The 16,535-nt window shown below is 45.7% G+C and overlaps 1 protein-coding gene across 4 annotated transcripts in view; it reads left to right on the forward strand.

The window, feature by feature from the left end:
- LOC148506705 (uncharacterized) overlaps positions 1 to 16,535 on the forward strand; it is a 383,360-nt gene that overhangs the window by 184,163 nt on the left and 182,662 nt on the right. For all 4 annotated transcript variants that reach the window (XM_088446314.1, XM_088446317.1, XM_088446315.1 and 1 more), the window contains one exon: positions 217 to 332. In XM_088446314.1, the coding sequence (XP_088302440.1) occupies positions 217 to 332 (116 nt within the window). The remainder of the gene's footprint in view (positions 1 to 216; positions 333 to 16,535) is intronic.

Here is a 16,535-nt window from a genome sequence, read left to right on the forward strand (position 1 = left end):
ACTCACCTTTTTAATTTCCAGTACAATTAATTTAAAATTGTACAAAAAATGTCCATTTGTTAGATTGAACCAGTATTAGAAAATGGTAAATTAGGGCATTTTTCTGGTGACATTATGCTGTGGTGGACATAAGGTACCCCTGATACCACAGCAGGTATTTTTCATTAATTATTCATATTCTCAAACCTATTACATTTTTTCTAATTCTGTTTATAGACATTGTTGACTGATGGATATCACTTACTAACAGCTGATATACAGAGGGCCTGGATGCATTTACAACAAGGAGGATTACTTGCAGATATCCCTAACATGAATCAACTGAATGCAAGGTAATACAATTATCGACCTTTATATAAAGGTATTAGAATTATTATTGTTTATTGAAATTTATTTATTCATAAAGCACCAAGATATTATGTAGCATTGTACATAGAAGGGTGTCATGCTACTGTACAAATAAACTTCCATATGGTTCCAAAAATATCAATATGCTCAAATATTTTTTATTTGTGTCTGACCCTTTTAATATACACTACAGTCAAAGTTTTAGCACATGCCCATTTTTCTAGTTTTTATTGGAATTCACGCAGTTTAATATCTTAATGTACTTTGATATTAAAACATACAACATATAAACATTTGAAGATAAGAAATTATTGAATAATTTTAACAAATTTTGGGCCTAATTTAGATTTGCGAATCGAGTAAGATAGAGCAAGTAACTGAGTACCTGGACAAACCATGTTACAATACAAGGAGTGCAAATACATGTATTGTTTTGCATGCAGGGTAAATACTGGCTGCTTATGCATGTAGCCCACATATGCTGGAAAGCTTTATTTTTACATTTAGATTTCAGTTTGGACACACCCCTCCCATATCTAAATCTCTGCACATTTTATATCTGGCCCACTTGCAGTACAGCATGGTTTGTCCATGTGCACAGTTACTTGCTCTTTCTTACTCTACTCCCAAATCTGAATCAGGCCCTTTAATATAAATGTTTGACCCCTTAAAATAGCCACTTTATGCAGATATTGACACCAAACATGCTAGTGGCATTCATTCTACAATGGAAATCATATAGTGTTCGGGAAGTTCTTCCCAACACTGCTGCAGAAGTTCCCACAAATTAGGGTCCTTCATCCTTCTGTCTAGTTCATCCCAAACCAATGTGATGGAGTTGAAGTCTGGAGACTGTGCTGCCATTCCATTATTTGAAGCATACCATCTTTTTCTTTTCATCAAAGGTAGTTGTGACATAGCCTGGAGGTATGTTATGGGTCATTATCTTGCTGTAGGATAAACCCTTGACCAACTAGGCATAGACCACGGGGTACTGTATGGCAAAATGCTGTGGCAGCACTTTTAGTTTAGGGCCAGCCACTCTGTGCAAATCACTGAATCGGGATCCAGCAAAAGAACCCCAGAACATCATGCTTCCTCTGCTATGTTTGACAACTGGTGTAACATGGGTTTATTTACTAAGCAATTGTGGAGATGCTGGTATTATCTTTTGTGGGTATAGTCCTGCAACAGCCTTGAGGGCTGGAATACTTGGCTAGCGGCGGCCGTGAAGCAGCCTTGAGGGCTGGTAAGTCTTTGACTAGTCGGGGCCCGAGGGTAATGAGATAAGATGCGGCCTTTGGGCCGTTCAGCAGCCTTGAGGGCTGGTAAGCCTTGGCTTGTTGTGGCCTGTGGGCCGTAGAACAAGATGCGGCTTTTGGGCCGTGTAGCAGCCTTGGCTGGCTGTGGCCTGTTGGCTGTAGAACAATATGCGACCTTTGGGCTGTGTACTAGTCTTGGCAGGCTGTGGCCTGTGGGCCGTAGAACAAGATGCGGCCTTTGGGCCGTGTAGCAGCCTTGGCAGACTGGGGCCTGTGGGCCGTAGAACAAGATGCAGCCTTTGGGCCGTGTAGCAGAATTGGCAGGTTGTGGCCTGTGGACTGTAGAACAAGATGCGGCCTTTGGGCCATTTAGCAGTCTTGGCAGGCTGTTGCCTGTGGGCCGTAGAACAAGATTCGGCCTTGGCAGCGGTCGTTTGAAGAAGGACCTGTGCCGCCGGGTTGACACAGACGGTGGTACGCAGGATTGCGTACTTTGGATGCTGGAGTGTGGCCTGTGCCACCTGGTTGACACAAGGGATGGTACGCTGGATTGCGGCCAGTGCTGCAAGGTTGACACAAGCAACTGGACGCTGAAGTGCAGCCTGTGCTGCCGGGTTGACACAAGCAATGGTATGCTGGATTGCATACTTCGGACGCTGGATTGCGGCCTGTGCCGCCGGGTTGACACAAGCAACTGGACGCTGGAGTGCGGCCTGTACCACCGGGTTGACATAAGTGGTGGTATGCTGGATTGCGTACTTTGGGCGCTGGATTGCGGCCTGTGCCGCCGGGTTGACACAAGCAACTGGACGCTGGAGTGCGGCCTGTACCACCGGGTTGACATAAGCGGTGGTATGATGGATTGCGTACTTTGGACGCTCGATTGCGGCCTGTGCCGCCGGGTTGACACAAGCAACTGGACGCTGGAGTGTGGCCTGTACCACCGGGTTGACATAAGCGGTGGTATGATGGATTGCGTACTTTGGACGCTGGATTGCGGCCTGTGCCGCCGGGTTGACACAAGTAACTGGACGCTGGAGTGCAGCCTGTGCCGCCGGGTTGACAAAAGCAGCTGTACGCTGAACTGCGCACTCTGGACACTGAGTGCTGCCTGTGCTGCCTGGATTACACAAACGGCAGAGCGTGGATATGGGGACCGTACCACCTAGATGACACAAACGGCAGGGAACAAAAGCAGACAGGAGACAACACCAAAACCGGAAACACGTGAAACGCTATCACCGGCATCGGAGCAGCGTTTGCACCAGAAGGAAATAGCCGCAGGAACCCATCCAGAACAGAACAGGGATGATGGACAGTTGATGGGAGAAGTTCAGTGAACGGTCCCCCAGTGTTCACATGAGCGGTTTGTGACAGCGATGGGCTTATAAAAGACAGTACTTCACCAAGTTTCTAAGCCTGAAATTTAAAAGGGCAATGCTTTTAATAGCCAGACATTGGTGTTTCGCTTACTAAAAGCATCTCCCTTTTAAATTTTGGGCTTATACACGCCGAGAACCACCATCCTTTTGCATACTCAATGTCGTACAATAACACTGCATGATGAACGAAAGATTTTAAGTTGTCCAAAGTTTAGCAGTCTACTGGCGGTTCTTCATGGCCAAGACAAGACTCTTTCTCATTACTGCAGAACAATTTTAAGTTCCTAACCCATTACTTATTTCATGAAAAAGGTTTTTTTTTTATAACTCTGAAATCTACATTGTCTTTCAGTTTTGCTAACCTGAACTTTTTTTTTTCACCTCTAAAGGCCGGGGATGTCTAGTGTGTACTGACCTCATAAGCTACAGCACCTGGCGGGGTACCGATATTGGCAAGTGCATACACACTTGCCAATGCCGGCAATGATGGTGCAATGGTGAGGGCCATGCTCCATTCGGCAGCATGGCCCTCGCTAACGATGTCACCCGTCGGACCTGCATGAGCGCGCATTGTCAATGACATTGAGGGTACACACTAGACTATGTGCCCGACCAGATCGGATGACATATCGTCTAGTGTGTACCCGGCTTAACAGTTTACTGCTTGTTTTTGTTCTGTGTTATGTACTGGACTTAAATTGCTTACATTTCAATAAAAAGTGAAAAAATGTAGGTGTTCTAAAGCCAGTTCTATGACCAGAAGTGTATTTGGAAATTATGATGTGCGGATTGACCTGTCTGGAATTTTGTATATTTTAGCTTGCGATTGGCTTCTTTTTGGCCTAGCACCCCATCCATCAAGGTGGATGGATACGGTATATTTTGCAGTTAGTTGTTGGTCCTCCAATTATATTTTGTTGTTATATTAATTGTCTGTTTGCTATACTTTAACACTTGCTGGGTGAATCACTGAAGCTTCATGAATATCAAATTCTGCATCTGCTCTGTGAAGCCTGAAATAGGAGACCATCTGTCTTTAGTCCATGACTTAAGACAAAGAAGGCAGATGTATATGGGCTTACAGTAAGTAAAATAAAAACAAATCCGCCCTTTCATGAATAAAACATGTTATTATTAAACTAAGTATCTTTCTAAATACTGTTTATATGTGTGTGCTATTTGGCACTGGTATGCAAAGTAAATAGTATACACCAGCGGATTCACCAGGATACACCAGCGGATTCACCAGATGTACTAAACGGTATGAAGTCTGCATCCGGCTGTGCGGGATGCCGACGGCTGAAATCCCGGTGCCGAAATACCGACAGCGTTGGTATCCTGGCACCAGAGTCCCGACTGCCGGAATCCCGAAGGTAAGTATCGGGCGTTAGGGGGAGGAATAGAGTGTGGGATTAGGGTTAGCCATTAGGGGGAGGGTTAGAGTTAGGCACTAAGGGGGAGGTTAGGTTTAGGGTGCGGGGAAGGGGAGGTTAGGTTTAGGCATTAGGGGGGGAGTTTAGGCTTAGGCACCAGGGAGGGAAGGTTAGTGGTAGGGGTAAGGGTTAGCCTTACCTTATTTCCTTATGGGTGTCAGGATTCTGACTGTCGGGATGCCGCTGTCTGTATTCTAACCAGTGGCATCCTTACAGCTGGGATCTCATACCCAACCTGTACTAAACAGCTCAAGACTTATTATGCTGCAGTATCTTTGTACAACCGTACTCACCATGCGCGCACGCAGGGGGGGTTTCTGAGTACTCAGAAACCCCCCGCCGACGGACTAAATCTGTTTCATAGAGACGGAGACAGCCTTGTCTCCGTCTCTGAATGCTGCCATGCATTGGCCGCGGGTCTCCCGCGGCGCCGGGTGCGATGGAGCTGTCGCTCCTCAGATAGAGAGCTCTGATTGGCAGAGCTCTCTGCAGAGGATTTGGCCGAGGCTGGAGCAACTACGCTTGCTGAGTAGCAGCAGCAGCTCTGCTGGACCCCGGCAGCGACCCTCCTCCCCCCTCCTCAGCCCTCGGTTTTGTAAGTATGCTTGCTTTCATGTGTGTGTGTATGTATGCTGTGTGTTCATGTGTGTGCTGTGGATAAATATGCTTACATGTGTATGTGTGCATGCTTGTGTGTATTTATGTATATATATATATATATATATATAAATAAAATGTATGGGACCTCCCTTAAAAATCCTGCGTTTGCCCCTGCTCACAGTTATATACACACACAATATCCTGGATGGAGCAGAGCTTGAGCTGAACATACAGATCACCAGCCGGTGATGTATGTGGGTAGCGGTTCATATACTATCAAATGGTGTGCCTTAGCAGGATGTATTATTAGGTATATTGCAGGGTCTCTCTGAATACATCTGTGTTCCACTGTGGCACTCTAACACAGTAACAAGATGGTGCTGCGCATGCGCAGAAGACCAAACGAAGGCCATCTTGGTAAAGGAAAGATGCTTCCCTAAAAGCAACATCATGGAGGCAGCACTTTAGCGAGATCCATATTTCAACAAATACAACACCCTTGACCTAAAGTGACCAAATAGTTGTTTAGTTATGATGAGAATCCTGACAGGGTAACTATTTTTGTAGCCTGGATACCAACTGTACAATGGGGACCTGTGTTTGAAAATCTCCCTGTAATCGGTAGGTACTAATTGAAACCCTGTACCATGAGGTAGGTTTTATTCTGTTTCATTTTTTGTTTTTTACTTTGACCCTAGAAACATCAATCAACTAAAAAGAGGAGACATCACTCCTAAACAGTTGCTCTTGTCTTTCATGGAGATCTAAAGGCTAAGATATTAGCTTTATTTGAGTCTCAGGTTCAATTCTTCGGAAAGCTGATGGAGAAATCCTTGTTCTGGCCTTTTTTGCCCCTTTATTAGAAGAGCACTATATGCATAACTATAGTAGGAACTTATAGCATATGTATCTTCACATAGGCCCTTGTAAGGCATGTGGTGCTTAATAGATATAATATCACATGATTTATAATTAATTATAAGCAGTCGGATACATCTAGGGTCACTGGGGTGTCACATTGTGCCAACCCTAGCACCAGCAGAATAGCATCAAGGCATCTCTTCCAATCCACACAGCTTGCAAAACTAATGTTAATAATTTGGCATGGTTTGCCTGCATTTGATGTGTAAGGCTTCACCAGTGAGGACCATAACTAGAGAGGATTAGCCTCATAGCAAAACTATGGTAGTGTCTCTCATTATCCACCTCAAAGTCACAGCTACCCGATCTATACATGGCTCATCTCACAACAATACCTAACACTTCACTAAAGTCATGACACTTTCAGTGAGACACAGATTAAGCAAATGACTGACTAAATCAAGTTTGTATATCTTGCAAATTTCCATATGGGACCAATCGTTACATTTGTTGCAATGTACTTTCTGAGTGATAACATTGTAAGAACCTCGGATACAGTTTCCCTCACAGACACTGATTATAAGAGTCTGCATATATAAACAAAATAAAGTACTCGTCATAACCCACATACTGTATATTTCTCCACATTGAAGTCATTCATGAATTAAGGACCAATATTTATATTGAAAAAGCAAGACCAGACCCAGGCATATAGGGTGTATTTTAATACACATTTCAAACTAACTTACACTTTTCTGTATGGCTATCTTTAATATTTTGTTATTTTAAATGTTACATTTATTTTATGTATGATTAAATAAAGGTTATATTTTAAACTTAAGCGTGTCATATACAGATATTTTTTCTCCTTTACTATGTTGAATCCATTTTTTCTGTGGCATAAAAATTGACAACTAACATTTGGGAATTTTTTAAGGGCTTCTGTTACATGATTGAAATTTATATGGTAAATTCCAGTGCAATAGATATTTTTCTGCAAATCCCCATATGGCGCTGTGGCCCAATGCAGTCCCTTGGTCTGATATGTATATAGTTATAGACAGCAACTTCAATTTGAAGTTGCTTGCTTTATTTCCCTATAAACCCCCCATCCCTAAACATATCGCCTTTCATTTTAAAAAGATCCCTAGGGCCCTATCCTGGAATTCCCCAAGCATGCCTTCATATTACATTCACATGTTGTGTGTGCTGCGCCTTGTCTCATTGCAGGTTTTCTTAAAATCCCCCCTCCTCTATTTTCCCAGTTTATAGTCGTGTATAGTATATTTACCAAATGGAATATATTTCAGGCATCCTGCTGAATGCCTCTGTATTTCTCAAGGCGTGGGTCCCTTGGACCTCATGGTTTAACAGTAACTTCTCATCAATCTCTGATGCGGATCTACCATGATGATATTTCACATTGTGATTTTCCTTGTTTCTCTTGTTTAGTCTTCAAATGATTTGCTCTGTCTTGCCCTGGCACCCTCGCTCTGTCACCTCTGCATTCTTATCTTGTTCCCAACGGCCCGGCAGGTTCTCCTCCTCTTTAAAAGACTGCTAGGCCTCTCCCATCTCCCTAACAGTGGTTGCTGTTGGACAAGTTGCTTGTACCCTGGCCCTCACTATGCATGCATGTTGGAGACAGGAAAGACCTTAGAGAATGATTTTATAGATGACAATCCTCCGACAATACATTGCTTTGGGAAACTTATTTTCCTATCCATAAACATGTATCCATATTACATATGTACAATATATATTTAAACAATGTATGTATATATATATATATATATATATATATATACATATATATATATATTTGTATATATATATATAAAGGAGCAGAGTATATGCCGTACTCAGAGGTTCAATAAAACACATAACACAAGTCTTCCTGTGGTCAACGTTTTAATGGCTGTGCATTTTCGTCAGGGCCACAGATAGACTTGTGCTATGTGTTTTATGAAGCCTCTGAGTGCCGCATATACTCTGCTCCTTTATTATAGCAGGTCTGTGTTGATATGCTGATGCTGGCAACGGGGTAAAGTCATTTCTGAAATTAGGGAGTGCCGGACTATTGGATTGTGGAGAGATATATATATATTAGGGGTGTGCACCGGCCACTTTTCGTGTTTTGGTTTTGGATCTGGATCTTTCTTCGTGTTTTGGATCTGGATTGGTTTTGCCAAAACCACCCTTCCGTGTTTTGGGTTCTGGGTTTTGTGTTTTGGATCTGTATTTTTTTGAAAAAAAGCATAAAAACAGCTAAAATCACAGAATTTGTAGGTTTTTCTGCTCCTATGCTATTATTAACCTCAATAACCTTAATTTCCACTCATTTCCAGTCTATTCTGAACACCTCACACCTCACAATAGTGTTTTTATGTCCAAAAGGTTGCACCGAGGTAGCTGGATGACTATGCTAAGCGACACTGTGACTGAGTATTATTACTAACCCTTACATCTGCATGCTAACTGGCTGTGACTGAGTATTATTACTAATCTCTACATCTGCACGCTAACCGGCTGTGACTGAATATTATTACTGATCTCTACATCTGTATGCTAACCGGCTGTGACTGAGTATTATTACTAACCCTTACATCTGCACGCTAACTGGCTGTGACTGAATATTATTACTAACTGTTGCATTCGCATGTTACTGGCTGTGATGGAATAGTTATGCCACATCTCTGCTGCCTATACTCCTGCTAATAAGATCGGCATTCTGAATGTTTATGTGTACTCAGAGCCGGATCCGTGCTGTACAGATATAAGGTGCGTACACACTGGGCGATAAAGTGGACGACTGAACGATAACGATATCGTTATCGTTCAGTCGTCCACTTTATCGTCCATTTTTAACCCCAAAAAGATGAACGATAACGACGACGCGCGTTCCTGCGGGTCGTTCGTCATTATCGTTCATCGGGCTGACATGCAGGCCAACCTGACGATCTCGTCAGGTTGCTGCATGTCAGGGAATGGGGGAGAGAGCCCGGCGCTGAACGATATCGTTAATGATATCGTTCAGCGGCTGTGCTCAATGTCATGAACGACATTGAGCACAGCCTGCCGGGGACAACACTACACGATATCGCTCAGGGAGCATATCGTGTAGTGTGTACCCACCAATATTGTGGCAATAGGCCCTATGAATTAGTTTCCATCTGTGTAGTTTGAATAAAATCAGTTTTTACTTGTGAAATGTGCAATAATTATAAAATTACTCAAACCAGCAGCTGTTCACATGCGCTCTTATTTTCTATTTTAGTGAGGTAATGGAACCTGTTGCACCACTGGTGCAGCATCACCTAGCGAAAGCGGCCGGGGAAAAACATGTGAACTGCGTAAGCGCGCACGCCGCACATGTTGTGCTAATGGCGGGGTGTAGGTGTAACTCAGCTTTAAGTGACCCCCACCAGTGGCATACAAAGGATTTCTAAAGGGGAGAGTCTCCCAATGCTTGATGTTAGAATGTGTGTGGCCAGTCGCTGAAGAGAGAATAAATAGCACTTATCCAGCTTTAATATGTGTTATACAAAATATTGTGAGTGTCCATTAATTCCAGCATATACAGCACCATTAATCACAATAAGGCACTAGAGTCGGCAGTAGGGCCATCCTGCCTGAACTAAATGTACATATGTCAGACGTGGGCACCATTCCAGATCATTGGAGCAGTCTGGGGAAACAGCAGAAGGACCTAGCACTGTCCTGTACATAGATGGACATAGGGCATACTTGCCAACTCTCCCTCATTGTCAGGGAGACTCCCTGAAATAGTAGCAATCTTCCTGTCTCCCTGAAGAGTCTAGCAATCTCCCTCATTTCATCCTTACCCCCATTATGAAGCTGTTATATTAAAAAACAGAGATATACATTCAAATGGGATCATTAGTGTCATTTCCTTGCATTGGTTATTATAAGGCACAATGATCCCTATGAATTTCTGAAAAGTATCAGTGTGTTTTCATCAACAAACAGATCTTACTAACTGCTTTTGGGCTGGTTTACATGCGGATGTAAGTCAGGTTTAGGACACGCCTCTCAGATTTATCAGTACACGCCTATCACATGTATGACACGCCTCTCAGATTTATCAGTACACGCCCACTGTAACACGCGCTCATAGGTGCTGCTTTCACAATCTCCCTGAAATGCTTTTTCAAAAGTAGGCAAGTATGACATAGGGCCTGATTCAGACCCGGTCACAAGCGCTGAGGGTCTCGCACCAAAGGAGGCGTGCTGTCGATGTTGAGTGACAGCACGCCCCCTTTGATGGGCGGACCGGGGGGGTGGCAGCCCAGACGGAGGTGTTCCCATGAGAACGCCTACCATCTGGGGGCGGCCCCACTGACATCACAAGTGATGTCAGTGGGAGAGCTTTCGGCTCTGTTTGAACCGAAAGTTCTCTGGGGCTTGCAGCCACGAGACAATACCACAAGGGTCTCGTCGCAAGCCCGATGGTCGCGATGGTCTTGACCATGGCAACCATCATCCTGGCTGCTCGCATTAGCTGTGGGTGGCTGCAGCCTGTCGTACAGTATCATGACAGACTGCAGCATCTGGCAGCAACAGGGCACATTACTGTGGCAAGGACAAGTACAGTAGCAGAGCGCCTCTAGAGCCTGGCGCCTCCCTGCTTTGCAGAGTGTGCTGAGCGGGTAGCGCCGGCCCTGTGTGCGTGAGGCTGCTATGGTACTCGATTGTACCCATGGTCTATGGTACTCGATTGTACCCATGGTTTCACTATTCTGCTAAGTATTACGGATGTGTGCAATGTGAAGTGAACGTCCTTACGTAGTGCTGAGTTTGCATTGTTGGCCTAATTCAGACCCGCTCGCTAGATGCGTTACTTGCCATAAGTATGCAAATCCCGCAATCGCACAGCAAGACATTAGCACGCCCACTGTGTCCTGCCATGCGATCGCGGTGTGTATATAGACGCCCACCAGCCTGACACAAGACGCTCACTTTCCCTTAGTAACACGTCATCTCCAAGAAGTGTAGGAAACAATTGGTAACATCGAGTAACATCGGACCCATACGCAACTCTTGTGGCTGACCATTCCCTACTGCAACCACTGCGAGTGCTGCAGTGTGTAAATCAGCCATGTAATGTGTATGCTGACGCTGCGTCTTAATTATGCACGCCCCTGAAACGGCGTTAAAACGTACAGACGCCTGCGTTCGCACCACCACACCCCTGTTTCCATTGTCTACCCCCTGTCACCACCCACAAACGGCTCGTCCTGTCACTCATTCTAGCAAGGCATCTATATACAGGGTGCAAACGCTTTGCAATCGTATGGACTAGTTCGCACACGCGCACTGCATCTTATACGCATGCGCACATTGCAAACATCAGCAGGCTACATGCGAACGCATCCTAGCGAGCGGGACTGAATCAGGTCTTGTGATCGCAATGGGTAAGCATACTATCGCAGTTGATCTGCGTACCATAGTGAATCTGGCCCTTGGTTCAGAACCCTTTGGACACCACCCTAATGACTAATTAAGCAAAAACAAAATAAAAAAATTAGCTTAATTCCCCCTAATAATGACTTGTCATTTTTGGGGTGAAAATGTAAAAAGTGTTGGAAAATGGGTTTAAAGTACTGGGTCAAGTATTTTTGGGACTGGTGTTTTTAGGGTTGCAGGTGGCTCAGGGGCATCTTAAGAGAGGAGGGGGCCCGTGTGCATACTCCGTCCGGGGCCCCCTCCTCTCTCCCCGACGGCCGACTAGAGTGTGCCCAGAGTCTACTGCGCATGCACAGATTGCCGGGGAAAAAGCATGGCTGTCATTTTCCCGGCAATTTCCTCCTGTGCATGTGCAAAATGCCAGAAAAATGGCAATTTTCTGGCGTTTTAAGCAGCGCTGAAACACCCGACGCGGGACCTTGGAGAGGTAAGTTTTAGATAATATGGGTGCAAGGTGTGTGGAGCGGGCCCCCCCTGGACCCGGGGACCAGTGTGGACCGCACACCCTACACCCATTATAGATACGCTCCTGAAGTGGCTGCAGCAGGTGTATTTTTAAAAAAATTTAAAACTGCACTTTAGAGACACAACACTATACTAGCACCCATTTTAATGTACCCCCAATTTAACTACAGCAATTATTTTTTCCATAAGAAATTGCTTTATATAATTTTTCCACACTTTTGCAAATATGCATGTAACAGCCATTTGACTAATGCTGGCCATAGGTGTCCTATCGTGCCGTGTATGGGCATGATATCGTACCTGATATCGTGCTGTGTGCTCCCACGGGATTGTACATCGCATCTCCAGATCTTCTCGCAGGTTCATCTGATCTGGGATGTGATGTACGATCCCATTCAGATGGTGGAGGGGGGTGCCGGCATATCATGTGGTAGCACCGTGTATGGGCACCATAAGTTTAAGAACCCAAAATACTATTATTAGGGCTAGTAATACACTTCTATATTGATTTCCAGTGTCCGTTAGGGTTTTTATGGGGTACATACTGATTTCCCCAAAATGTGTTGTACTTTTCGCTAGTTTCGCAATTATCGCACATATATGTTTTAGCGTGTTTTGCAACTGGATAGGGCGAAAAGCGGGAGCGTGCATTGAGAAAGTACGCAAAAAGATTGCATCAAAACTGGCAAATGAAGCGATAAATTCGCTATGTGAACGCCTTTCACCAAACTCAACTTTTAACACCTAATCGAATACGGCCCTAAAGTTTGGTTAAAAAAAAAAAAAAACTAGTTGATATTTTTTTTCCTTCTTTGTGAAGATGTTCAAGTCACTGTAGACATGAGTATAGGGCCTAAGGATGCCAATCCCGGGATCAGGATTAGCGGGATCCCGGGATTTGGCCTCAAAATTACCGGAATTTCAATCCCGGGATTGGATGTTCCAATATCTGGGATTTCGAGACTGTCCAGTGCATGCACAATGGCTTTGTTTATTGCCAGGCAGCGCTGAGCTCTGACACTGCCCGGCTCTTCGGCTTTCCTAACGTGACGTCAGAGGTCACACAATGTCGTATAACCCCACGCCCGCAGCCATTTTAAGCGGAGATGGAGCAGCGTGGCTGTGGGTAGTGTGGTGTCAGGCAGCCGACCCGGCCCGGTGAAAAAAAAAAAGTGGCAGTGCCAAACTATTCAAGAGGAGGGAGGGAGCCCTGCTGCACCCCCACCCCCAGGGAAGAAGCCCTGCTGCACCCCCACCCCCAGGGAAGGAGGCCTGCTGCTGCACCCCCAGGGAAAGAGCCCTGCTGCTGCTGCACACCCAGGGAAGGAGCCCTGCTGCTGCTGCACACCCAGGGAAGGAGCCCTCAGCTGCACCCCCAGGGAAGGAGCCCTGCTGGTTTGGAGGAGACTGGTCTATAGTGGACTGGAGAGTGAGACGAGTCATATATACAGATACCCCAGCTGCCCAGTCCGAGCCTGACTGTGCCTCTTTAACACAGTGCTCCTAATCTTTTTTTTGTTTTGTTTTTAAAAAGTGCCCCAGTATGCTTGACAGTAACAAACAACAACACTGCAGTCCACCCCTATGGCATTTTTTTGTGCCTCACAGAGTGCTGCAGCCTGCCCCCAGTACACAGTGCTCTTGCCTAGACAGTGCTCTTAATCGTTTATTTATTTTCTTTTACCACTATACCCCAGGGGCATTTTAAGTCTTATTCCCAAGACCTCTTTTCTGCGCATGCGCGAGTCATCGCCGCCATTTTTACTGTGATTTTTGCTGCTCTGCAGCGCTGGTCCAGAGCTGGTGGAGAGCAGCACTCTGAAGATGGCAGAAAGGTAAGTATAAACAAATATGGGTGCAGGACCCAGGGGCCCATGTGCATCGCACAGCCTGCACCCATTATAAATACGCCCACACTCTGGGGGTCATTCAGACCCGGTCGTTAGTGCCGATGCGCTCGGACCAGGTAGATGGCCCCCCACAGAGCATGCGCACGACGGCGCCGGCGCCGTCGTGCACATGCGTGAGACCCGCTACGACCGACAGCGCCGGCCGTAGCGGGTCTCGATCCAAAGGGGGCGAGCTGTCGATGTTGATTGACAGCTCGCCCCGTTTGGAAGGCGGGCCGGGGGGGTGGCAGCCAAAATGGGGGCGTTCCCATGGGAACGCCTACCATTTGGGGGCGGCCCCACTGACATCACTAGTGATGTCAGTGGAGAGGTTCCGGCTCAGACAGAGCCGAAAGCTCTCCGGGGCTTATGACAAGGGAGACCCTACCCTAGGGTCTCGTCGTAAGCCGCGATGGTCAAGACCATCACCTTAGGCAGTCATAAGGCCTTATCACCGCAAAGGAGGACGTCTTAAAAATTCAAGACGTCCTCCCCTCATTCAGACCGACCGCACGCTCTGTGCGACCGGCTCTGAATGAGGTCCTCTCTCCCTCATGTCTCCAGTTTGAAATGGAGAAACTTTAATATGCAATCCAAAACAAGTGAGATCTGATTCCGGGAACATGATGTTTTGCCTCGTTTTGAGATCCGAGCATGGCAGGAAGACCCGAGTCCCAGCTTGGTTCAACCCATAACCCCTAAATTTGGCTGTGTTTGGTTCCAGTGGAAACCAAACCGCACATTTCTACTACTAACACTGTTAAGGCAAATCACCTGGTGTAAACCAGATACATATACTACTTTTGATCTAGCGTCAAGATGGCACACATACTACTGTGTTCTCTTGGAATAAAACTAGCACATATTCTACCCTGCAAAGTTGGCTGTACTTTAAGGTTGTTAGTACATGATGAAGAGAGTCTCTTCAGAGCAATTCCCTAGAAAACTTCGTTCACATGTTCTTCACAAGCGATCAAGTGGTCATTCGGCTAAGACCCTAAAAGCGCCAAGGCGTTTACCTAGACACAACAGAAAGAAAGTACATTTATTTCCATCCCTCTTTGTTTACAGGTTGGGCACCTTTATTTATAGCGCGGCTGAAGATGGAGAGGGCTACTGCACTGAATCCATATTGCTCATCCAGGGAGGCTTCATGTCCTGCACAAAGATGGCTGCCTAACATAGTACTGCCCATGCGTGGCACCATCTTGTTTACTGTATTAGAGTGCCATAGTGGAAGATGCATGTCTTTTATTTAGCTTTGTGAGACTATCACTCTACAGCTTCCACAAAGGTGTTCCATTCACCCTGCACCGCTACCTACTTCCTGCATACACTCACCAGCTGGTGAGCTGTATGATACCACGCTCCGCTACATTAACCAGTGTGTATAACAGTGAGTTTGGCTATTCTAATTTTACTACCAATAAACCACTCCACTGGTTAAGCAACTGGGCTGTTCATTGTCTCAGGGCATCTTCTGGTGTGTACAAGTAACTCTGCCACACCATCAACCTGTACAACCATATTTTCAACAGAGACAATCTTTCTAAGGCATGGGTGGGCAATAAGCGGCCCTCCAGCTGTTGTTGAACTACAAATCCAAGCAAGCCTTGCAACAGTTTTATCATTGCTAAATAGCAAAACTGTGGCAAGGCATATGTAGCTCTCCAACAGCTGGGGGGCCGCTTATTGCCCACCCCTATTCTAGGAGTAGAATGGATAATCATCCCTGGTACACTTGACCTCACATCCCCAATCTCACCTATGAGTGGGAATTGAATCGGTATGAGATGCCGGCGCTCGGAATTCCAGCTGTTATAATACAGGTGCCTAACCTCCCCCCTAGTGCCTGACCCTAAACTCCTCCTCCCCAGTGCAAAACCCAAACTCTCCTCCTAGTGCCTATCCCTTACCCCGCACCCTAAACCTAACCCCCCCTAAAACTCTGATACTTACCTTCGGTATCCCGGCGGTCGAGATGACGAAACCGGGCTTCTGATCGGCATCAGGATTTTGTCGCCGCTAATGGGAGCGTCGGCAGCCAAACCACCAGAAAGCCGAATGCATACCTAAGTGTCCACACACTAGGTAATGCTACAACCTTACGCAGAAGTGTAAGGTCCACTGGCACCCAGAAGGAAGAATAAGGACACACTACCTAAACAAATATCTACATCTTTCTGGCCCTAACAATGTTTATCCAACAACATCTGATCTATATCTACACACAGCCAGCTAACTCAACTAAGGGGGGAATTAATTTAGCCCCGATAATTTACCTGGTGTGAAAAAGGGTGGTATCCTCAATTCTCCCTAAATCTAACCAGGCCTAGTGTATTAGCAATACAACACTAACTATAGGTATGGTGCACTAACTTACTAACAATAAACAAAGCAATATATTGATACCAATAAACGACAGAAATGTATGAGACAGTTATTTCTTATAATAAACAATACACAATGACAAAACAAGATTGGGCTCGCTAGCTGGTAGTACTTTTGAAGGATTTTCCCTCCTATCTATGCCGGTTGGCCTCTAGCTCCTAGGGGCTGGAGTACAGTACGCATGGAGGCCAAGCAGCCCTGCACATGAGAGAAAAGGGGATGGAAATATAGAAGTGTGGGAGCTGGACAACCCTTTCACACTTAGTTAACCAATGGTGCTTTATGGTGAGACACGGGCTTTATGGGGTGGTTACTGGTCTGCATCTCCCAGGAAGCATCTGCCCAGATTATTAGGGCAGATGCTTCCTGACCTGGGCCTAGTGCCCAGGCTCACTAATAGGGAGTACGCTGACTTAT

This window comes from Taudactylus pleione, unplaced genomic scaffold (assembly GCF_031769625.1).
Source record: "Taudactylus pleione unplaced genomic scaffold, aTauple2 ptg000397bl, whole genome shotgun sequence".
NCBI classification, from domain to species: Eukaryota; Metazoa; Chordata; class Amphibia; order Anura; family Myobatrachidae; genus Taudactylus; species Taudactylus pleione.